Consider the following 24,932-nt stretch of genomic DNA (forward strand, 5'->3'; position numbering starts at 1 on the left):
TATTAGAGACTTGGTTCTTAGTACTGTGGTGGGAGGTGGCGGACCCTTGAGAGGCAGAGCCTAGTAGAAGGTTCTCATGTCCTCCTTTTGGAGGACACATGGGGCTTCTATTGTTTCCTATGGCTCTTCATGTATCTCTTCCTCTCATACACATTCCTGCCAAGTGATATGATATAGCCAAGAAAGTCCTATCCAGAACTAGGCCTGGCCAGAGATGTGCCCTTGAACCTCCAGAATTGTGAGCTAAATAATCTTCTTTTCTTTACAAAGTTCTCCTGCCTCAAATATTTAATCACAGTCCAGAATATGGATTAACAGAGTTACCTCAGGTGATCAGCTTCAGAGGGACTGACTCAGGCAACCGAATCCAGAAATGGATGTATAACTCTTAGTGCTAATTTCTATCTTTCCACCTCTTAACAACAAATGAGGTTAAATGAATTCTCTAGCCAGATAGCTGATAAAGACATAATCTTGGGGGCTGGGAAGGTGGCTCAGTGGTAGAGCACTTGCCTGAGGCCCTGGGTTCGATTCCTCAGCACCACATAAGCGAAAAGAAGAAAGTGGAAGTGGCGCTGTGGCTCAAGTGGTAGAGCGCTAGCCTTGAGCTGAAGAGCTGAGGGACAGTGCCCAGGCCCAGAGTTCAGGCCCCACGACCGGACCCAAAAAAATTAAAAAAAAAAAAAAGACATAATCTTGGAGTGGAACTCAGGTCCATTGGTCCTATATAAAATCAAAAGTGCAACAAGGCTGACAGCAGTGAAATCACAGTGAAGGGCAGAATCAATACACTAAGAACCCCAAGTGTTATTAGTAGGACATGTTAGCTTTCTATAAAATTAAGCCTGATTAATTGATCTCTCCCTTGACATATGTTTCTGGCTGTGGAAACACTGACACATATTGGAACAGAACTTCTAGGTAGCATTTATACGATTTTGTGCATTGTGCTGAAATGCAGTACTTAAAAGTTGCTGCCAATATTCCCATCCCTACCCTGGGCAATATCACCTGGAGCTGTCATCACAGTCTATGTGACAATTAAGGCAAATTTCTGTCCCTTTAAACCATAACACAGGAAAGTCCCATCCTGTATAGAGCCCCAAGCCAATACATTGACATTACATGGTAGCTGGTTATATAAATGCTGTTATGGTTAGATTGACCAATTTATGCACTGTCAAAATGTGACCTTATTTTGATCTTACTCAAGTTAACATTAAGGAGGGCTCTATTCTGCAATGACTAGTATCCATGGATACTAGTATCCATATAAAAACAAAGGGAAATTCTAGACATACACCTCCAAGGTGAATACCACACAAACATGAACATAACCATCTACGAATCAGAGACAGAGGCCCAGAGCAATTCTTCTACAACCCTGTCAGTGTCTTGATTGTGAACATCTGGCTTCTGAAACTGCAAGACTATACGTTGCTCAAATCACTGCGTGTGTCACTTTGTTGTGGCAGCTTTGGTAAACGAATGTAGACAGCAAATGCAATATTATGGGCTGTGATGAAAAGTCATAATACAGGCTCTGCAATTGTTTTCATCGGCTTCTCAATTCAGTTAGTCTTGGCACATCGACAGGGAGACCTGGCCACAAAACCAGCTTCATTTAGTTTCCACTGTTTGGCAGCAGATAAATGGGCTCCCTTTTGGTAGTTGTCTACGGGAACACAATCCATTTTTAAGTATCAGGTTTACAGACCTTTTTTAAACCTCTTTCATTGGAACACATGAAGATTTGTCTCAGTCTTGTATTTGAGATGAACTAGATCAAATAAGGTACAATTTCAAGGGATGAATGTGACTTCACTTAGTTATACACATTTACTGTATGGGTTAAGGGAGAATGAGAGCTAGGTGAGCAACATTTCCAGTCAGACAGGCATAGCGAGGAATTTTAATTAATCATGAATGAAGTGGCCATAGGGCCATCATTACCCAGAAAGCACCAAGGCACCCCAGCTCACAGGAACAGTAATTGTTTATGCTGCATAGCTTGGATCATGCCTTTCCCTGAAAGGTACAGATGAGCTTCACAGTTCACACTATCCTCAGAGTTCATAAAAAGGAATGTAAAACTGTTAGCTCAGGAACAGTTGATGGAAATGGATTTATTTAGCTTAGAAAATCAGAGTTGGGAAGCAGAAAAGGAGGAAATATCAGGCATCCATCTGCAAACATGTGAATGGTACCTGTTTGAAAAGAGATCTTGGTTTTCCAAGGAGTCTGTAAGAGAAATAATCAGGACCAGTAAGGGTTACTGTAGACAAATTCCAGCTCAAGGTTAGGAAGCTGTTTGTAAGCCAGGCATCAATGCCTAACACTTGTAATCTTAGCTACTCAGGAGCCTGAGATCTGAGGACTGAGGTTTGAAAACCAGCCTGAGTAGGAAATTCCATGATACTCTTACCTCCAATTAACTATCAAAAAGCCAGAAATTAATCTGTGGCTTGAGTGGTAGAGTGTCAGCCATGAGCATTAAATGCTAAGAGATAGTGCCCAGACCTTGAGTTCAAGCTCAAGCACCAGTGTGTACACATGTACATAGAAGCAATATGTAATTATTAGTTTCCATAAAAAGGTGAGATCCAGCCTGGGAAAGATAGCAAGATGGGGAAAAAGTAAGAAGGCCTCATACATTCAGGTGGCTGACTGGAGTACAAGGTACAAAAAGTGTTTAGGCACTATTACAAAATATCCTGGTGAATAGGCTACTTCGGTCATTCTTTTGGAGATACAGGATGCCCATGAAGGCTACTAGATGGTGTGGATACCCTGAAGTCTCATCCTAAGGCACTCACAGAACCTCTCGTCCTGGATCCTGGCATGTGCTGTTGGCTTGCACTGGTGAAACACAGGCCTCTCGTGATAGCCATTCTAGAGGCCTTACATCGTTCTTCATGCAGCCACGGGCTTCACACCTTCCCTGGTATGCCAACCCTTTGCACACAGGGTCACAGGCCTACCCCTGATCTAATCAGAAGTAGGAATCCTGCTAGCTTAACTGAACTTGTTTCATGCAATGACACTCTTCTGTAATGATATGATAAGAAGAGTTTGTCTTGTTCTACTTCATGGATGGTAAGGCTCAGAGGTATCTAGATCTGTTCGTTTACCTTCTCTTTTAAAAAAATATAATAATACAGAATAGTAAAAAGCAAATTCCTAACCAGGTAGAATTAATGATATCTTCAAGACTACCTTTTAGAATTTCTTTTCTGAGACAGGATCTTTCTACAGAGTCAGGCTGGCCTTCAACTGACCGTACATCGCAGGTTGCATTTGAATTTTTAGTCCTCCTGCCTTTGTCTCCAGAATGCTGGGATTTATGGCATTTATTACCATTTTGTTTTTAAAAAATAAACATCTAACTTACAAAAAAAAGGGCAAGTTGATTAGTAGGAAGATATCCTTGTGATTCTGGAAGACCCCAGCAAAAGCTGGAAACCATTTCTTATGGGATGGTGAGAGATGGTTGTGAGGTGGGACTTCAAGAACTACTTCACAAAGATGTTTTAAGGATAGCCTGGAAGATTCTAGAAGCTGTCTCAACCCAGCTGCTGACACCATCTATGACAGTTTTAGGTTGTGTCACTCTAATAGTGACTCTCTTTTCTCCATTCCAGTAAAACAGGCTTGTTAACTAACTCAAATCACCATGTAGCAAACAGGGTTACTGTAGTAAATGAAAACAGAGCTGGGATACTATATATCTCCATTTGGGCAGAAGTGGTAAGGGATGGGGATCTGCTACTGTGAACCGGTCCCTGCTTTAAAGCGGCATAGTCATTAAGACCATGGAAATAAGTTGGCTAAATTCAAATCCCAGCTCCACACCTTACTATCCATATGAAATTAGCTTTGCCTTTTGTCTACCATCTAGAAATGCAAATAAGGGAATCTATGTTCATAGGTTGCTGTGTGCGTTGGACGAACAAAAAGAAGTTACATACTTGGTAAGCAGATGCTCCACCATTTGAGCCACATATCCAGTTCTGTGTGTGTGTGCTGGCCTGAGGCTTGAACTCAGGATCTGGCTTTGTTTTTTGCTCCAGGTTGGTGCTCTGCCACTTGAACCACACCTCAGCTTGGAGACATTCATGGAAGTGAGTGTATTCTGGTACACACTTGAGAACACGCTGGTAACCTCTTTAGCCCCAGGCTGACATCTGCACCAGCCTTTGAAATGATCTCAAGGTCATGGAGATGACCTCTAGATCAAAACCTGTGGTGTCATCTCACCAAATTATAAGAAATCCAAATCAGGGTAAAGTTTTTCGTTTTTTGGAAAGCCACCTAACTATTCAAGTCATAACTAAAAGTATCCATTGAGGCAAGCTCCATGCTGAGCTCAGCACTAGCAGTCCGCACAGTGTGGTCCAGAGGGCAGAACTCAGCCATCCAAGCTTTAGCAAATACTGGTTGATTCTGATGCATATTCAAATTTGAGAGAGTTCTTGATGCAGTAGGTCTGGAACAAAGTTCATGAATGCCTAGGTGGATGGTGATGCTTCAGGTCTGGGCTCACACTTTGAGAACTATTATGTTTGTTTGTTTTGCCCATCCTGGGGCACAAACTGAACTCAGGACCTAAGTGCTGTCTCTGAGCATTTTTGTTCTCAAGGTTAGCCTTCTACCACTTTTAGCCACAGCTTCACTTCTGGCCTTTTGGTGGTTAATTGGAGCTATCTCATGGATTTCCTGCCAAGGTTTTCTTTGAACTGCAGTCCTTAGCAATCAGTCTCTTGAGTAGCTAGTATTACAGGCATGAGTCACCAGCACCCGGCTAGAGAACCACTATCTTACAGGGTATAAGCCTCCTCCTCTGGAGCTATGACAGACACAGGAAACAGCTAAAGGTCAGTTAAGTCCTTTTGGTTGTGTGATGCTAGTCAAGTACAGTAGGGGAAAAAAAGAAAACAAGGATGACTGAAACTAGGGTAAAACCAGGAAGCTGGATGGACAGAGCCTCATCAGTGCAGGACAAAGGCTGGACAAGTGGTAGCCACTTGGCAGAAGGGCAGATAGGAGGAAAGACTCACTGGCATGGGAGAGGACAAACCTTCAACAAACAAGTGCGGCAGAGGAATCTGGACTTGATTCAGGGGTTCCAACTGCTCTAAAGTAGGAAAGTGACAAATGCCTCCAATCACTACATGTAGGAGGGAAGAGGCCAAGATGGGGGCTTCAGCTGGACAATCCTGGGGCAGCAGGGTGTGATGACAAGATCTGGTACAAGCTTTGCCATCAGACTACCACAGGCCAAAGTTGAGACCCAACTTTATTTATCATGTTTGGTAACTTGCTCCTTGGACTTTAGACCTATGAGCTTTAGATTCAATTTCTATAAAACAAAACTGCGAGTCATCCCTGCCTTACACAGCCACTACTATGATATAAGGACAGGGTTTGGGTGAGCCTCGTAGAAAGTAAATGCAGAGGAGAAAGTTAACTTTAGAACAATGTCCTCTCAAACAATGGAGCCTTAGAGAATAAACTCTAGGGCCATCAAGAGTAGTTCAAGATGAGGAAGTAAATCTGGTGTCCTATCAGAAACACTAGTTCTAATCAAACTTGTCCAATTTATGAAGAATACAAATATGCCAACTTATTCTTGTTTCTAGTTAGCTAAAGTATTATCTTCTCCTGGGAGAACTGTAATGAGATCTTCATTTTGAGAGTATTTTGGTTCTGGGAAGGGAATTTACACTTTTAATTTTTTTATTGTTGCTTAAGGGGTTTAAAATAAATATAATCTCATATGCTGCAATTAGTGTTTTAATTGTTATTACTTTATGAGGCTAGTGCTATTCAATTTCCTTTATAGCCACAAAGATGTTTGCTCTGTTTGATGTTTAAACAGGAGGATCCCCAAAGACATACAAAGCTTTCAAAAATACTTTTTCTTCTAGGATCTTGGTGCCAAGTAGAGTAATCCAGACCATGTGCATGAAATTTGGTAAACTATTGAAGCTCAAATATGCTCCTACAGTAAACAAAGGGCCTACCTGAAGTTATAATTTACATGCTAAGATCACTAAACTTATTTTTCTTAATTTATATTTGTATTTATTTTGACTGGGAAATGACAAAACATACTCAATATTTAGTAATATGAAAATAACATGGTCCCATCTCTTTGACAGTTTTCAGACATCCTGTTTTAAAGCTTGAAAAGAATGCCCTGAAGTGCCTACTTTAGCTAAACCCAATCAAATTTGAAGCTTTTTTTTTTTTTTTTTTGCCAGTTGTGGGCCTGAGCTCTAGGCCTGGGCACTGTCCCTCAGCTCTTCAGCTCAAGGCTAGCGCTCTACCACTTGAGCTATAGCACCATTTCCAGCTTTTTCTGCTTATGTGGTGCTGAGGGATCGAACCCAGGGCCTCATGCATGCAAAGCAAGCACTCTACCACTGAGCCACCTTCCCAGCCTTGAAGCTTTTTTTTTGGGGGGGGGGGGTCCGGTCGTGGGACCTGAACTCTGAGCCTGGGCACTGTCCCTCAGCTCTTCAGCTCAAGGCGAGCACTCTACCACTTGAGCCATAGCACCACTTCCGGCTTTTTCTTTTTTTTTTTTTGCTTATGTGGTGCTGAGGAATCGAACCCAGGGCCTCATGCATGCAAGGCAAGCGCTCTACCACTGAGCCACCTTCCCAGCCCCTTGAAGCTTTTTTAAAAAATAAAAAAACACAAAAATTTTACAAATAGTATATACTAAGCACTGCGCTATTGTTGGGAATATTGAACAAGTGGTTGCAGACACTTGTGGAGTTTGGGGAGTTTTATAGGCTCCTGGGATGAGCAGATCATTAAAGGAGAAAAGTCCACCTAGGTTTCCCCAATCCTTGGCCGGCAGCAAACCTGCCTCAAGTCTCCTTTTCTATGCTGTGTTCTGTCCTAAGCAGTAACCAATCTTCACCTAGGCAGGGAGCCTTGATGTCTAAAGCACAAAGGCAATAGAATCAAGGCATTGATACTCCATTACCATGCTAGCAACATTATGGGATTTTTTTTTCATTTTGATTTGCTTTGTTAGCATTCCTAGTATTATTTTCCACTCCTTAAGTCCTTATTTCTTAAATTAATATTCTGACTTTTGCTTTGGAGTTGGGCTTCCTGACACTTGTCTTCCAGAGTCTCCCTGCTCCTTTTTTTTTTTTTAAATACATTTCTTTTTTAGTTATTAACATACATTTAAAGTACAAGAGTGTTTCACGGTGGTAACTCCATAGATGATACTGTAAACGCTGAACAAGTCCTCCTCCGTTACATTCCTTACTTCTGCCAAATACTATTTGCCCCAGCCCTTTACCTTCCTTCCCTCCCTCCCTCTCTCCCTCTCTCCGTTTCTTGCTCAAGACTACCTTTCCCCCACTTGAGCCAGGGCTCCACTTCTGGCTTTCTGGCACTTTTTGGAGGTAAGAGATCAGGTCTCAGCCTCCCGAGTAGCTGGGATCCTGGGCCTCAGCTATGGGTGCCCATCCCTTTTTATTTTTAAGTTTTTCCTTAGGTGCCAGTGGTTCACGCCTGTAATCGCAGCTACTTGAGAGTCCGTGAATCAGAGGATCAGATTTTGGTCCTTGTGGGGAAGGGTTCAATATTCACTAGACAGCAAGTCACTTTCTCTGGGCTTAGGTGTAGTGATCACATCTGCACCAGACATCAATACTCTTCCCAGGGAATTGAATCTCCCAACTTCAGCCAGGATGGAAGAAAAGAGAATGTGGCAATCTAACGGCTCTCCTTTACTCGATTTTTGCTTTCTAGCTATTGGCATTTTGTTGTCACCCCATTTCCAATTTCAGTTGTTTTTTCTTTTTTTCAGGAGCATAAACAAGCAAGCAGCAAAATCCGATGCTTGTATTAGAGTCACCATGAGAGGGAATATACACATCTTTCTGGCCACGTCAACTAGCTGCATCGTTTGTCCCCCCCAGACGCCTGTTCTCGCGCGTGGGGATTCCACAAGGAGTGTGCATCACGACGCAGAGCCAAGGACTTCGGAGGGCGGAGGGGGATCAAGGGCGCTTGGGAGGAATGACAGTTGTCTAAGCTAACCACCTCCTTTCTGGGCGTCCGGGGAGTCGCAGCTAAGGGAGACGGAGACCCCAGGTCTTCCACCTTCACCCACGCTCCGCGCACGTCACGGATTGGCCAGAGCGGCGCCCTCCCAGGGGAAGGCTCCGCCCCCTCCCTAGTGAGCAGCAGGCTCCGCCCCTCCCTAGTGAGCAGCAGGCTCCGCCCCCTCCCTAGTGAGCATCAGGCTCCGCCCCTCCCTTCTGAGCATCAGGCTCCGCCCCCTCCCTTCTGAGCAGCAGGCTCCGCCCCCTCCCTAGTGAGCAGCAGGCTCCGCCCCTCCCTCGGAGCGCCGGGCTCTCGCCAGAAGGGAGCGTGCTCCTGCCCTGCCCCTTCCTGCCCCGCCCCGCCGCGCTGAGGACCCGCGCTCTGGCCCGCCCTGCAGACCCGGTTGGAGGCCTGGGGTCGCGCCGCCGGTGCTGGCATGTCCACGTCCGGGCTCGCTACGTGGTGGCGCCTGCTGGCGCTGCCGCTGGTGGCCGGGGCCCGCTGCCCGTGCTCGGAGCCCGCGCTCTGCCGCCCGGTCCGCCACCGCCCCGACTTCGAGGTCAGGCCGCCGAGGGGCTGGGAGCGGAGCGGTGGGTGCCGACTCGAGCGTCAGTCCGAGCCGTGGGCCCTCCGCTTCGCGGGCGCTCCGGGGCTGCGTGACGCCCGCTCACGGCGCCGCAGAAGCCCGCCAGCTCCTTCCCGAGCCGTGGGGACCCATTGTGAAGGAGCCCGGCGTCCGGACTGGCGTTCTGCCTGCCTTGAGCCTTAGAACCATGGGCCTGGTTGGCGTCCCCGAGCTCTCTTGCGAAAGGCTTGTTCCTACTACCCTGGGCCACAGGGCCACTTCCGGTTTTCTGGTGGCTAATTGGAGATTAGTCTCAGGGCCTTTCCTGCCAAAGGCTGGTTTTGAACCGCGATCCTCAGATCTCAGCCTCCTGGTGGCGTGAGCCACCAGAGCATATACATGCAATATAGATCTACATAGATCTATATTACCTATTCCTTTCCTTTATGGCATCTTAGCAAAAATAGGCCTCAGTAATTTTTCAAATACAACAGTTTATAAAGCTTTGGGTAACATTAACCAGATACCCTTTTGAAAGCAATATTAAGAGAGCCTGACTGCAGTTTGATGACTTGCAGAAATCGGACAAAGTCAAAGTTCAGTCTGAAGAAAAAATACTTTGTAGACTAGGAGCAGGGCCTAGATCTTAATCCAGCAGATTAATTTTGAAGGAAGAACATTGAGATGTCCTTTAAAAAAGAAAAAAAAAGTATGTATGCCTTGTTTTCGAAGAAATAAAAGTGGTTAATTGCTGGGCTCAGGTGGCTGACACGTGTAAACCTAGCTCCAATTAAGTACAAAAAAAAAAGCCAAAAGTGGAGTTGTGAGTCAAGTGGCAGAGTGCTAGCCTGGAGCAAAATAAATAAACGAAAATAAAAAAGCTCAGGGACAGTGTCCAGGCTGGAGTTCAAGCCCCAGGATCAGCAAAAAAAAAAAAAAAAGTTAAATGTTTCAGAGAATCTACCTAGTGTCACTTTAAAAGAAAAACTTATAAAGTTTGATTAGAGACTCAGAAGTGAAAGCAAAGTAACTTGACTGGCTCTAGATATGTTTTGCTTATTTGGGTACAATCTGGTGGAAAGTCCCTACTTAAGCGAGTGATTCTGACTAGTAAAGTTGACACTGCACTTTCCTGTTAAAATTAGTTTGCTCTTTAAAAACCCAAGGCATTGGTGCTTTCAGTCTAATGGCCTTCCAATTCATCATTTTGTTTGCTTGTCTGTTTTAATAATTTATTGTTGTACACTGTGCTACAATATTTATTGTAATACACAGGAGTATTTGATTATTTCGAAAATCAATTATGCAAAGCAGCAAAATTATGCTCATGTTATAGCAATGGGTCCTTTACTGGATTTTCCTGTATATTTTTCAATACTAGATTATGTGATCTCCATTTATACACAGGTACATGTTTGAGGATTTTGCTGTGGATTGAACCCAGACCTTTCAACTCCACTTTATATTTTTAGTTGGTTCATCCAGTTAAGGTTTCAGTGATATCACAAGCTTCTAGTATTAATCAGATTGAATCTTTATTATTTTTATTGTGCCAGTACTGGGTCTTAAACTGGCCTGGGTGCTTTCCCTTAGTTTATTCTGCTCAAGGCTGACATTCTACTACTTGAACCATAGCTCCAGTTCGGGCTTTTTTTGGGTGGTTGATTAGAAACGAGTCCAGGGACTTTATCAGGGTTGGCTTTGAACTGTGATTCTCAGATCTGAGCCTTTTGAGTAAGCTACTAGCACCTGGTTTAACGAATTCAATCTTATCAGAACTAAAATTGGAATAAGTGGTAAGGTTTAATAAAATATGCATCCAGTGGGACATTCAATTTTCCATTCTGCAATTATTTCATTGGGCAGTTGCATAGCAGAAAAGTAAGTTACCTTGTTAATTCTGAAAAGCAAGAACAAGAAGGAGGGTAAGATTAAGGAAAGTCAGAAATGGCTGCTAAAACTGCCTCATCTCCATCCAGTCTTCTTACAGTGGTTCCCTCAAGTCTTTTTTTCTCTCTTTTGCCAGTCCTGGGGCTTGAACCCAGGGCCTGGGCACTGTCCCTGAACTAGCACTCCACTACTTGAGCCACAGAGGCACTTCTGGCTTTTTTTTTGTTTATGTGTTACTGAGGTATCAACCCAGAGCTTTATGCTTGCTAGACAAGCACTCTACCACTAAGCCACATTCCCAGCCCTCATGTCTGTCTTTTCAATACAAATCTTATACCTCATTCCTGCTTATGGAGTTCCATGGATCCTAAGATAAATCCATGGTCTATGCAATACCACTGAATCTTGTCACCACATAACTTGTTTTATGGTTCCACACACAATCAGGATTACTGTGCCTTTATTACCTCTCCTGTTTACCTCTCTGTTCTTAGTGCTAGCAAAATACTCCTATATGACTGGAATTCAAAAATATTTGCCAAATCAATATAAATAGCCCCAGGATAGAAGAATTATATATGACCCTTGTATGCTTCTAGAATTATCTATGGGAAAAAACTGCTAGAGAAGGGTAACATCAACTGTTTTAGAATTAGACTGAACTCTAGCTGGAACTGCTAGAAACTTGAATATTACCAAACTTCTTTCTCTTGTCTTAAGTAGTAACAAAGCTCTGTTACCTCCTTAGGACTTCCTCAAATCTAGTCACTTACACTCTTACACTCCAGTTTTACTTGAAATCATCATTGTTTCTTCCTTGGATTTATCCAACAATTCCCCTATTCTGACTCCAGTTGTGGTCCATCTTTAATCCATTTCCCACTTCAGTTGAAGGGATTTTTCCAAATGCATACCTTTTTCTTAAAAAAAAAATGCTTTTGTTCTCTCCTTTTCTTTCAGAATAAAGGCTTTTTATAACTTAATCCCTACTTACCACTATGGTACTTCTTGTGCTCTCCAAATTCCATTCTAAATATGTACATGTTGGCCATACTAAATATTTATAAAACTATATACACTCTGCTTTCATGCCTTGGCAATTGCAATGATTTCTTCTTGGTCCATCCTTCCCCACTTCGCAGGGCTAATTATTCCTCTTACTAATTAAATTGAGACCCCTAACAGAACTCACCATAAGTGCCTGGCATATGCTGGTGGCAACTTTATTCAGATGGTTTGCAGTATATGAATTTAGGTGATGGTTCTTTGCCCTGTTGTTCTGGCAGGTCTTTGTATTTGATGTTGGACAGAAAACTTGGAAATCTTATGATTGGTCACAGATTACAACTGTGGCAGCTTTTGGGAAATACGACGCGGAATTGATGTGCTATGCTCATTCAAAAGGAGCCAGAATAGTGCTAAAAGGTATGTTCTTGTCAGATATATGGATCAGCAACCTGATAAATTTACCTGCATCATTGCTATAGTCCTTGACTTAGAAGTCTTTTTTTAAATGCTTCTTTTTTTTTTTTTTTGTCGTGGGGCTTGAACTCTGGGCTTGGGTGCTGTCCTGCCTGGGCTGGCTTTGAATCGCGATCCTCAGATCTTAGCCTCCTGAGTAGCTAGGATTACAGGCGTGAGCCACTGGCACCCATTTTAAATGCTTCTTAAGTAATATCTCTTAAATACTAAAAAATTCATTTTACAAAGAGATATATTTTTAATTGTTATTATAAAGGTGATGTATAGAGGGGTTACAGTTACATAAATCAGGGATAATTTTAAAGAATTATGTTTGGCTTGAACAAAATGTGACTAATTGGCATGCAGACCTTTATCAATTTCTGCTTCTAATTTATATTTTTATCATTAATAGTTACTTTGGAGATTAGTGAGCAATGTCTTTCTATTATTTGGTATAATATTTCTTTACTTGGAAAACCTGGAGGCTTAGTATTGCAAAAATAATGACATTATTATCGTTGAAGACATGGTGTCTTTGGAAATGTGACAAAGAAATGGCATTTAACTGAAAAGCATATGTTCAGATGATATGTATTTCATCCACAGGAGATGTATCCCTAAAGGATATTGTTGATCCCACTTTCAGAGCATCCTGGATAACTCAGAAAGTTAAATTGGCCAAAACTCAGTATATGGATGGAATTAATCTAGACATAGAGCAAGAAGTTAATTGTTCATCACCTGAATATGATGCATTAACAGCTTTAGTCAAAGAAACCACAGACTCTTTCCATCGTGAGATTGAGGGATCACAGGTAAAAAACACTCATTTTCTTTTAAAACTCTATTTTTTCCATATCAAAATGGATTATGAAGATCTGATTCTAGTTTATAGTAACCAAAGATTTCAGCATGTATTCATTAAACATTATTTTGCTCTTTTGATGCTTATTTAAGTAATTTTATGGTCCTAAGTCTGTACTCTGTTCACCTAAAAATAAAACACTAGGATTGTTCACCTACTTTCCTTGAAAGCGGGGTTATCAGTATTAAATACTTGGACATGGTGGGTGCCTACCTGTAATCACAGTAATTAGAAAGTAGAGCTATGAGGATCCCAATCCAAGGCTAGTCTGGGCAAGACTTTGAGACCCTATCTGAAAAACTAAGAATAAAATGGACTTGAAGCATGGCTCAAGTGATAAAGAATGTTTGCCTAGCAAACACAAGGCCCTTAGTTCAATCCCAAGTAGTAACAGAAAAAAAAGTTTAATCCATTGTATACACACACACACACACACACACACACACACACACACACACACACACACACACACACACACACACACACACACACACACACACACACACACACACACACACACACACACACACACACACAGCTAGTGGTCTCCTACTTTGAGCCATAACTCCACTTCCAGTGGGCTGGGAAGGTGGCTCAGTGGTAGAGTGCTTGCCTTGCATGCATAAGGCCCTGAGTTTGATTCCTCAGCACCACATAAGCAAAAAGAAAAAAGCTGGAAGTGGCGCTGTGGCTCAAGTGGTAGAGCACTAGCCTTGAGTTGAAGAGCTGAGGGACAGCGCCCAGGCCCAGAGTTCAGGCCCCACGACCGGACCCCCCCCCCCCCCCCCAAAAAAAAAAAAGTGTCTCATGGACTTCCCTGCTTGGGCAGGTTTTGAACTGTAGTCCTCAGATCTCAGCTTCCTGAGTAGTAGGATTACAAGCATTAGCAACCAGCTAATGCCGCTATTCTTAACCCAGTCTCACAATCAGCTGACTGTGCTTGTGTAAAACTCAGCAACATCGATTGAGTGAGTGGGATAGAGCCTAGAGACCTGCATTTTCAGTTTCCAGTATGTTGTTCATATATATTTTAGAACTGTAGGTAGAATATAAGAATGACATAAGGACATATGATTAGGTGAGTAGGGAGGTCTGTCACTATGGAATTCACCTTTTCAGATGAAGACACCACAGATGAAGAATAGCAAGACCTGACATTCAATGTACTTTGCCCTTCTCTTCACAAGTTTTGATCTCAGAAAATTTTCTTTTGATTTTTAGCTAGTTGTTACTAGTAGGCTAGAATTGGTATGTGGAAAACAGCCTATTTTCCAGTTCCAAGGACAAGATAAAGAGACCTTGAGAAGGAATATCTATTTCCATATTTGAGGGTGAGTGAAACAATTTAGACAACTATGCCAAGCTTATATTAGGTTAATCAGTGGAAGGAACAATTGCAAATGTAGGACAGATTGTAAAAGACCTAGAATATCTGGAGTATACTCTTTTGTTTCCTCTGTGTTTGTGTGTGTGTGGGGGGGGTTATGTTTTTGTGGTTTTTTTTGTTGTTGTTGTTCTAACACTGGGGCTTGAACTCAGGGCCTTAAGCTCTTACTCTGCTGTTTTGTTCATAGCTGACCCTGAACCACGAGTCATATCCCCAGTTCTGGCTTTTTTGCTGGTTAGCTGGAAATAAGAATCTTTGGATTTGTCTGCCGCTGGCTTTGAGCCACAATCCTTAGATAGCAGCTTTCTGAGTAACTAGGATTATAGGCATGATACTGGGATACTGGGTAAGGGAGTGCCAGTTTTTGAGTTTAAACCCTAGTACTACCAAATAAATAAATAAAAAGAGCATTTAAAAAAACTTCATTAAGACTAGAATCTAAGCCAAGACTAAGACTAGAATCAAGCCATGACTATAATCTAAGTCTTTGATTTCTTGTCTAATATGAGATAATATGCTACTTTCTCATTAATATAAGATCAACTATGACAGGAAGATAGTCTTAGTATTCAGGAAATAGGGATGGAATAACAAAATGGAATTGAAATGGAATAACAAAATATAGTTGAAACTCTGCTTGAGGTAGTCATTTATTTTTCCTATTACTATAATACAGCTTCTGTTTTAAATTGTAGACAATGACAGATGGGACCAATATGTACAAATTTCATATTATAACCTATTTTAGTGTAGAACTAAGAAAGGTTTGTAGCCTTATTTTTAAGTAATACCTGAAGAAGTATAAAGAGAACTTTGAGAAAGTCTCGAAAGAGTTTTGCTAAGATAAACTAGCCAATTATAAAAATTTTACTTCAAGTGTCTCAAATTTTTATTATATTAACTAAAAGAATTTTGAGATTTTAAAGTATTTCTTCCATACATTAAAATAATGTGTAGTAATATTTAGTTAAAGCACTAAACAGATATTTTGAAGAAGCTTTGGCTTACTGAATGCTTGGTCACCATTCATTTGAAAGATAATATGTCACTTAAGTTTTATTAGAATATTTCCATAAAATAAGAGTGTTTTCAGCATTTTGAGTTGAAAAGCTTGTAACTGTGCACCATAAAACTCTACAGTTCTCTAACTGTAATATTAGACCAAAGCCATGAAATATGATTGTGAATCAGGTACTCACACTATAGCCAGGTTGTGTCAACTTGACGGGCAGCTACTTTTAATAACTTTTATATTTGTATTTTTTAGTGCGTCTTTATTTTTCATTTGCCATTAAACCTGCTTATCTTAATCAGCTGAACTACTAGTCCAGGGTCTGAAGATAATTGAGTGTAAAACTCCTTTTCTGTATAATGTCCTGCTCCCGGAAATTGTACATCCAAATACACACATATAGGCCAGTCTGATGTCAAAAATATATTTCTTAGTGTCAAATCTTAAATTCATGCACTGTAAGCAGTTCTTTTTTCCTATTGTAGTATGAAGCAAGAAAATACATAATAAAAACATCTGCTATTATATGCATGTTTGATTATATTATGTGACATATTATGTTTCTCAAAGGTAACCTTTGATGTAGCTTGGTCTCCAAAAAACATAGACAGAAGATGCTATAATTATACTGGAATTGCAGATGCTTGTGACTTTCTTTTTGTGATGTCTTATGATGAACAAAGTCAGGTCTGGTCAGAATGTGTTGCAGCAGCCAATGCTCCCTATAATCAGACATTAACTGGTAAGAATCTACAGAATGATCATTAGTTATATTAACTCCACAACTGCAGACATTAGGTATCTTTTAATACTCCTAAATTATTTGCATATCCTTTATATATGTAAAGCATGCTTGAAACGTAAAAGTCACTTGTTTGGAGGGCTTTAATAGTTACAAAATGTTTTAAAACTTTGAAGTTTTCACTTAATTCTTGTAATAACCTTGTGAGATAGCTATATTATCACTAATATCACTAACCCTCTATTATAGATGGTTACTAACCCTCTATTATAGATGGTTATACAACTATTAAGTATTATATATTGGGACTCTAACTTCAAGTCTAACATTTTTGCCATGCAGTCACCTAAGGAAGATATTTATCTAGACTCTGACAGAATGTTTTTGTTAAAATAATCCTTAGTTTAAGAGAAAAGATAATTATGAGTACCAACCACAGATGAACAGAATTGGCTTTATCTTTTTGTTATTTTGATGTGTGTGTGTATGTGTTTTGTGTTTGATTTTGAGACAAGTTCTCACTACGCAGTCTAGTATGGTCTCTCTTGATTCTATTTTAACATCTCAAATGTTAGAATTACAAATGTGCACCATCCTGCCCAGCAACTTTATATTATTCAATATTAGTATTTGCAACATATTAAATATTGTATTACTATTAGAACTGAGAATACCAATGACCTCCCATTCATATGATTTGGTCTTTGTATTTTTCTCTACAAAATTTGGGTTAGCTCAGGAGGCATAGGTAGGAAGTTTTCAGTCTAAGGTCAACTCTGGGCAAAAATGTGACTCTGAAAAGTAAACTAAAGCACAAAGAATAGCAAATGGGAAGATCTGAGTTCAAACCCCAGTATTGGAAAAAAGAATAAATTCATATTGGGTTATTTCCCACCAATTGAATAAAAGATGGTTTGCTGGCTTTTGAACTTAGATGAAATTTCTAGAGCAGTTACTTTTGATATGTAAATATTTTTTCTTTTTCATATAGAAATTGAAATGTTAGAATCTGGCCTCATTTTTCATCATATCCTAATTGTTTGGATACATTAGTCTGGTCATAAACATATTCTGTTGAAATTCGGAAACATCATAACTTATAACAACTTTATAATTATAAAGCAATTATTTAATTCAGGAATCCCAACTCTGTATCACCCAATGGAAAAGATATTGTACACTGTAAATAACATGTTAATTTTCACATATGCTTGGAAATGAAGCATTCTCCATCCCTATTTTTAAATATTTAACAGAGCAAGTAACATTAAAGGCTCTGAAAAACAATAAACTTATTTAATTCAACACTCTGGATAGTCAAGGAATATTTCATGGTAGGAAAACATGTTTTCAGCACTGGACAGGAAAAGGATTGGTAGGTCTAGCATTTATTCATCTTTCTTTTTGTTTCCTACAACTCTATCATTAGGATACTTCTGTGATATTTGTAAAACATGGGGCACTTATGCTTTCAATTGGAAATTTTGAGTGCATTGCTGCCAAGAAGTATATGATTTATAGAACTTGTTTGAAACTTTAGAATCTAATAAAACAAATGTATCATCTTTATAGCTTATTGATGAGATCAAGATGCCATTCTTTCTAGAGTTGTATTTTTTTTTTTTTTTTTTTGGGTCCGGTCCCGGGGCCTGAACTCTGGGCCTGGGTGCTGTCCCTCAGCTCTTCAGCTCAAGGCTAGCACTCTATCACTTGAGCCACAGCGCCACTTTCGGCTTTTTTCTTTTTGCTTATGTGGTGCTGAGGAATCAAACGCAGGGCCTCATGCATGCAAGGCAAGCGCTCTACCACTGAGCCACCTTCCCAGCCCTAGAGTTGTATTTTCTGAATTTTGTTTTAATATGATCAGAATTGTTTTGGATGTTTTATCTTACTCAAAAGAAATCGTTTAGAAATAAAGATGTAATAAACTGAATTTTTTCATTCATTCATTCATTCTCACAAAATGCTGTGGGTTGAACCCAGGGCATCAAATGTGCTAGGCATTCACATTTACTACCAAGCCACACTCCCAGCAGGAGTTATAATTCTTCAGTCTTGACTTTTATAATATCATAGTAGAGAAACACAATTGGAATTTTGCATAAGTGTACCTGTGTTTACAAAGCAAAATTCCGAACGGTTGCATAATTTGTATGAATGCATTTATAGATATAGGAAGGGTAAGCTAAGTTTTTTTCTATCCCTCTGACTAGGATATAATGACTACATCAAGATGGGCATTAACCCTAAGAAACTTGTAATGGGTGTTCCCTGGTATGGTTATGATTATACCTGCTTGAATCTATCTGAGGTAAGAAGAGGTTGTTTGTATTTAATTTCCCACAATTATATATTTTGTATCTCTATGACTATATAACCAATTTATATAAAAATTTTGAAATACAAGTTGAGACTAAATATTTGTTTTTAATTATTTAGTCCCATAGGTGCTTCTGAATGTTATACCTTTTTTTCAGTTAGGAATTATTTAACTTTTATTCTTTAGAGATAGTTTGTTTATTGGTAGCTTTTATTTAATTTCTAACTATGGGTTTTAATTTTTCTTCTGTTTGGGTCTTAAGAGTTACTTGATAGTCTACTTTACAAACATTTTTTTTCCTAGGAGCACATTTGTACCATTGCAAAAGTCCCTTTCCGGGGGGCTCCTTGTAGTGATGCCGCAGGACGTCAGGTGCCCTATAAAACCATCATGAAGCAAATAAATAGTTCTTTTTCTGGAAGTCAATGGAATAAAGATCAACAGGCTCCTTACTATAACTATAAAGTAAGTCTTTGACAGACTTGGAAGATATATTGTCTTAGTTTCCATAACTGTATATTTTATAACTAAATATTTGGTATTAGGAATCTCTGTCTCTGCTGTTAACATGAGTAAACTTGTCTATGAATGTATGTCATCAAGAACTCTAGTTTCCTGGGGAACAATTCAAGTTGTGCTAATAATACAACATCCTTCTTGGGCCACTTCATTTTAGATGAAATATAAAAATATGCATATCATAAACAGATCTTTCCCAATAGTTGACAGTTAAGATGTCATCTTTTGAAAGGTCTTTAGGCCAAACATAGGTTACTAGTTCTAAATGACTCCATTTCAAAGTAGTCTAAAGCTTCTGATGAGACTCAGGGCAGAATAAGGCTGAGAGGAAATACCATCATAGGCTTTACAAGGCAAAACTTGTTACCTTTCAAATTAATTATTAAAATAACTTATATGTAATGTTAAAGATTATATGTAATATTAAATGGCTTAGGTGGTAGAATACAGTCAGTGAGTGAAAGCATCAGATACTGAGTTGGACTTCTGGTCTTGTGGGGGAAAATATATAGAAGGAAGCTTGAAGAAATACAGTAAACTATTAGTGATTGTGACAGGTAATATTTGAATACTGTATTGCTATAGTTTTGAATACTAAAATGCTATACCAGATAGACAAAGAAATGTTTGATTCTCAAAATTAACATTTAGCATAAAAACATTTTCAAGTCTTAAAGATTGAAGTACAAATAATCAGAGCATGTTACATTATATTCCTTTAAAAGAAGTCTTAAAATGCTATAAGTTAATGCTGGAAAGATTTCTAGTGTGTGTGTGTGTATGCGCCAGAATCCGGGATTGAACTCAGGGCCTCATGTTCTCAGCTTTTTCACTCATGGATGGCATTCTTCCTGTTCTAAGTTTTTGCTGGTAACCTGGAGATAGATTTATTCGTCCCAGCTGGCTTCAACCTGTGATCCTCGCTAAAATTACAGGCATAAGCTACTGGTGCTTGGTGAATCCAGCAATTTTTGATGGAAAATTGGAGACAGAGGCTCATGGACTTTTTTGCTCAGACTGATTTTGAACCAAGATCCTCAGATCTCAGCCTCCTCAGTATGAAGGATTGTAGGCATAAGCCACTGATACCTGGTCAAGATAAATGTTTCTGACTTATTATCTGATACTCATTTATAAAATATGGCAACCAACACACTATATAGAATAAATTAGAATTAATATACACATAGAGCCTGTGTATCAATTACATAGGATATATATGTTAAGCTTATATAAGATATATATATATATATATATATATATATGTCAAGCCTTCCAAACTTCAGATTCAAAATTATAACCCTATTAGTTAAATTAGGATCCTCTTTTCTGAGAATTGTTAATATTATACACACATACAAACACGCACATATACATGCACACATACATTCCATGGTCAAATATATTTAGAAAACACTGTATACCATATGTCTTAGAGATTTCTAAGTTGTTAAAGGATTTAAGAAGTGCTATAATATATAAAGCCACTTAATTATTTAACATGGAACCCCCAATTTCATAGCTATCTCTGAAACACACAGGGGAATAGTGTTTCATGAGTATAATTTATAACAACTTTGATACTCAATTACATTTAATTTAAAACATAATTACTATAGTTATATTTATAATATGTAATAAGATGAAATGATAGTCTATACTTCAATACGCTGGTTTTTCTTATCCCTGACTTATTTTCTTTAATTAGTTATAAGATGCAGGAATATATTTTTTCTAAAGACTTTTAATGAACAAGAAAAATTTATATATGTATATATATGTATATATATGTATATATGTTTATATATGTATATATATGTATATATATGTATATATATGTTTACAGTGTACAAATGTTTTTTATATGCATACACTGGAATAATGGTTAAATCAAACTGCTGACACACATTACTTCACATACTTTTATGGTGAGCTTACTTAAAATTTCAGCAATTATCATCTGTAGTTCATTGCTGTTAACAGTAGTCATGATGATGTACAAATGATCCCTTGAACTTATTTCTTGTATTTATCTGAAGTACTGTGTCCTTTGGCCAATAACACATTCACCCACCTATGGCCTCTGATAACCACAACCTTTTAGTTTCTATTAAGTGTGTACATTAAGTGTGTATATTTAATTTCTTAGACACATGTCCATTTAAAAATGTTTTTGATTAATGTATTAATTGTACATATTAATGGAGTTTAATGTGATATTTCAACCCATGCATACAACATGCACTGAATTAGCCTTTTTCTCTTTCATGACTTATTTATGTATGGCACCTCTGAGCTTCTGTCCTCTAAATCTTCATAAAATACATAGTAGGTTTTTTTTTTTTTGGTCGGTCGTGGGGCTTGAACTCTGGGCCTGGGTGCTGTCCCTCAGCTCTTCAGCTCAAGGCGAGCGCTCTACCACTTGAGCTACAGTGCCACTTCCCATAGTAGGTTTTTGTGAACTATATACTTATCGTTTTATACTTTCAAACACTAGATTGTACTCCTTCTATCTAACTGTGTTTTGGTAAATATAGTCTAACCAGAACATATTCTCTGAGGTCAAAGAATTAAGAAAACATTCTAGTGAGCATTGGAGGCCATTTAATGGCACTTTAGAAAAGAGTCTCGTTTATAAATGCTACATTTCTTTTTTTTATTCATTATGTAGTAGTAAAAAATCCAGTTTCCATTTTGTTTGAAGAGATTCATTCTGCTTCAGCAATAGCAGTTTCATCTTGAACTCAATGTTCTGGAAAGCATATATTTTAATAATGCTTAAATCAACCAATTTACTGTTTGATCATTCCCTATTTTGAGACACTTAACAATATTAAAAATGTCCAGTTATTGGCTAGAATGATGGCATATTCAAAATGGGTATACTTTTGAGTTTGCCTTTGAATCTTCAAAAATCTTTCATATTATTTACAGACTTTACAAGTTTCCCTTTAGTCAAAATTGACAAATGCCTAGAGCATTATGCATGGTTTCATCTAAAAATGTTAAAGGATGGGATAACAACTGGGTGTGGTGGTAGTGACTTGTCTAATTCTAACCCTTGAAAGGCTAACACAGCAGGATGGAGTTTGAAGTCAGCCTGGCCTAAATAAATCACAAACCAAACCAAAAAAAGAGAATGGGGTACAAGATATAAAATGAGATTGTTTTTTAAATGAGATATTCTTGAATATAAGGAATCTACCATACTAAAATATACCACAGTTTATTTACCAAGTTCTACCATTAAACATTACTTGCATTTGGGCTGGATGCATGGCTCAAGCAGGAGAGTGCCTGCATAGCAAGCATGAAGCCTTGAGTTCAAAATCTAGTAAGTCCAATACAATATATTACTGGCATTCATTTAGTGTTGTCCTTCAGTAGTCTCAAATGTATATAAAATCAGAAAATTGTCTTTAGTCATAGTCTTCTTTTTTTCCTTCCTTCCTTCCTTCCTTCCTTCCTTCCTTCCTTCCTTCCTTCCTTCCTTCCTTCCTTCCTTCCTTTCCTTCCTTCCTTCCTTCCTTCCTCCCTCCCTCCTTCTTTCCTTCCTTCTTACCTACCTGCCTACCTACCTGCCTACCTTCCTACCTACCTATCTACCTACTTACTTACCTTTATTGAAGGTAGGTTGTTGATTCTGGCACTTGAACTCAGGGCCTGGGCACTGTCCCTGAGCTTTTTTTTGCTTAAGGCTAGCACTCTACAACTTTAGCCACAGATCCACTTTGGTCTTGGTATATTTTGATCCTTTTGGCATTTTGGTGGCTAACTGGAGATAAGAGTCTCACAGACTTTCTTGCTTGGGCTGGCTTTAAACCTTCATCCTCAGATCTCAGTCTCCTGAGTTGAAAGGATTACAGGTGTGAGCCACCAGACCCTGGTTGTCTTTTATCTCTTGTCTGGAGAGGAGGTTTTATAGGGTAGAAGGTACCATTATCTAGTTTATGGTTCTAAAGCATTATCTAGTTTATGGTTCTAAAGTCACTGATGGAATCACTTGTAATAGTCTTTTAAAAAGAATCAATTTTGTAAGACTGACAAAATGAGATTCTTTCCTCCCCCATTCCCATTACCTTTGGCTGATTCATCATAGATAAAAATCATTCCTGAAGCTCCTAGCTAGGCACACTTCCAGGAACTGTAGAAAATACAAAACACTGTATAAGCTGGTTTTAGTGGATCACCATAGTGATTCCTAAATTTCATTGCATTTCAGAATCACCTAACATTAAAACACAACATTCACACATACACACACACACACACACACACACACACACACACACACACAAACACACACACACACACACCCAGCATCAACCCTAAGGTTTAACGTGGTATGGAGCAAAGGAATCTGTACTTTTAAAAGGTCTACAGTGATTCTGATGTGCATTTGGTTGCTAATCTTTAGATAATATCACGGAAAGAATCTTAGGACATGAGAAGGAACTTAAATAGAATATACTAGAAGAAGTGGAGCTGTGGCTCAAGTAGTGGAGTGCTACTTTGGGTACAAAAGCTAAATGACAATGCTCAGGCCCTGAGTTCAAATTCCAGTACTGACATTAAAAAAATGCTTCTCCCTTGGATTGTAGGCATGACTCAGGTGACAGAGTGCTAGCCAGTGAGCATTAATTATTTCCTTGAATCTTTTGTGTGGTACGTGTGTACGTGATGATACAGGTGCTTCAACTCAGGGCCTAAGTGATAGCTTTTTCACTCAAGGCTAGTGCTCTGCCATTCGAGCCATAGCTCCAGTTCTGGCTTTTTGCTAATTAAGTGGAGATACATCTCTTGGATTTTCCTGCCCAGGCTGGCTTTGAACCACCCTGAGTAGTCAGGATTATAGGCCTGGGCCACTGGCACCCAGCCTTTCTGAATCATAGGATCCTTTCTGAATCATAGAATACTTTCTTGAATCATAGGATCTTTTCTGAATCCTTCCTGAATCATAGGATGGAAGGACTTTCTTTCCTCACTGTACTGAATACTTTAAATTTCCATTTTAATTTTCTTGTATAGGATCCTGCTGGCCATTTTCATCAAGTATGGTATGATAACCCTCAAAGCATTTCTTTAAAGGCAGCATATATCCAAAACCATGACTTACGGGGCATTGGTATGTGGAATGCAAACGCTCTTGACTACTCTAAAGATACTGTCGCCAAACAGCAAACTGAAGAAATGTGGAAAGCCTTAAAGCCAAAGCTATGACAGAGATGAACATCTTTCGTTTAACTACTAAGATTTACAAAAATGTTCTGTATCAAAGACCTAAATTCTTCAAGAGAAAAAAATGTGTACACTTTGGCCATGTTGCTGTAACTTTAGTTATTAGTATACTCAAAACTAAATAAAAAATAAGAACTACTTTGAGTTCAGAAACTACACCTTTTAAGTATCCAGGAAGATATGGTAAGAAATATATCAACTTACTATATAAATATTCTTCTGTGTTCTAACATTATAATACAAATAGGAACACTTTCTAAAATTACTATGCTAACGTTTCCCTTGATATCAGACATACTCATAAAAAATGTGAATCTGGAGATGTCACGGAAATGGAGTGGTGAATATGATCAAAGGTCCATATGTATAAACATGTCATAATGACACTCATTTTGTACAATTAATATGTACTAATAGGGCTGGGAAGGTGGCTCAGTGGTAGAGCGCTTGCCTTGCATGCCTGAGGCCCTGGGTTCGATTCCTCAGCACCACATACACAAAAAGAAAAAAGCTGGAAGTGGCACTGTGGCTCAAGTGGTAGAGCGCTAGCCTTGAGCTGAAGAGCTGAGGGACAGCGCCCAGGCCCAGAGTTCAGGCCCCATGACCGGATCCCCCCCCCAAAAAAATGTACTAATAAAAAGAATATGTATAGTTTGAAGTAAAATTGAGAAGTGAGTTTTTTGTACTTTCTTTCACAATAAATCTTACATTTGAAACCTGGAATTTTACATCTTTACATCATCTAACTGGTGAAAATAGTTTGGCTTTCTGACTCCTTATAGTATGTACTCGCATTCTGAGTGCGTCCTGCAGTCATTTACACCGCAAGACATTGAGAGAGTGAGGTGGAAAAG

The 24,932-nt window shown here is 39.1% G+C and overlaps 2 protein-coding genes across 6 annotated transcripts in view; one reads left to right on the plus strand and one right to left on the minus strand.

The window, feature by feature from the left end:
- The window catches only part of Spata1 (spermatogenesis associated 1), a 69,798-nt gene that overhangs the window by 5,305 nt on the left and 39,561 nt on the right, over nt 1–24,932 (minus strand). For 2 of the 5 annotated variants that reach the window (XM_042680404.1, XM_042680412.1), the window contains exon 14: nt 22,920–22,984. In XM_042680404.1, coding sequence (XP_042536338.1) covers nt 22,962–22,984 — 23 coding nt within the window. In that variant the 3' untranslated portion in view covers nt 22,920–22,961. Of the gene's footprint in view, nt 1–10,006; nt 10,542–15,894; nt 15,982–21,409; nt 21,593–22,919; nt 22,985–24,932 lie in introns of those variants that run through there. The other 3 variants (XM_042680389.1, XM_042680382.1, XM_042680397.1) reach the window with 3 other exon arrangements.
- Ctbs (chitobiase) lies at nt 8,450–24,195 on the plus strand. The gene is made up of 7 exons (XM_042680424.1): nt 8,450–8,635; nt 11,818–11,956; nt 12,602–12,810; nt 15,830–16,001; nt 18,215–18,312; nt 18,625–18,786; nt 23,869–24,195. Exons 1-7 carry the CDS (start codon nt 8,513–8,515, stop codon nt 24,058–24,060), a joined length of 1,095 nt encoding a protein of 364 aa, XP_042536358.1. The 5' UTR covers nt 8,450–8,512; the 3' UTR covers nt 24,061–24,195.

The sequence above is a fragment of the Dipodomys spectabilis genome, unplaced genomic scaffold (genome assembly GCF_019054845.1).
Source record: "Dipodomys spectabilis isolate Male_0828 unplaced genomic scaffold, ASM1905484v1 ptg000002l, whole genome shotgun sequence".
Lineage (NCBI taxonomy): Eukaryota > Metazoa > Chordata > Mammalia > Rodentia > Heteromyidae > Dipodomys > Dipodomys spectabilis.

Excerpts from the sequence above, each read along its gene's own strand:
- Ctbs (XM_042680424.1), top strand. The coding sequence starts at position 8,513 with ATGTCCACGTCCGGGCTCGCTACGTGGTGGCGCCTGCTGGCGCTGCCG. Across the intron at positions 11,957-12,601 it reads AGCCAGAATAGTGCTAAAAG|GAGATGTATCCCTAAAGGAT; the intron begins GTATGTTCTTGT and ends TTTCATCCACAG. Across the intron at positions 18,313-18,624 it reads CCTGCTTGAATCTATCTGAG|GAGCACATTTGTACCATTGC; the intron begins GTAAGAAGAGGT and ends TTTTTTTCCTAG.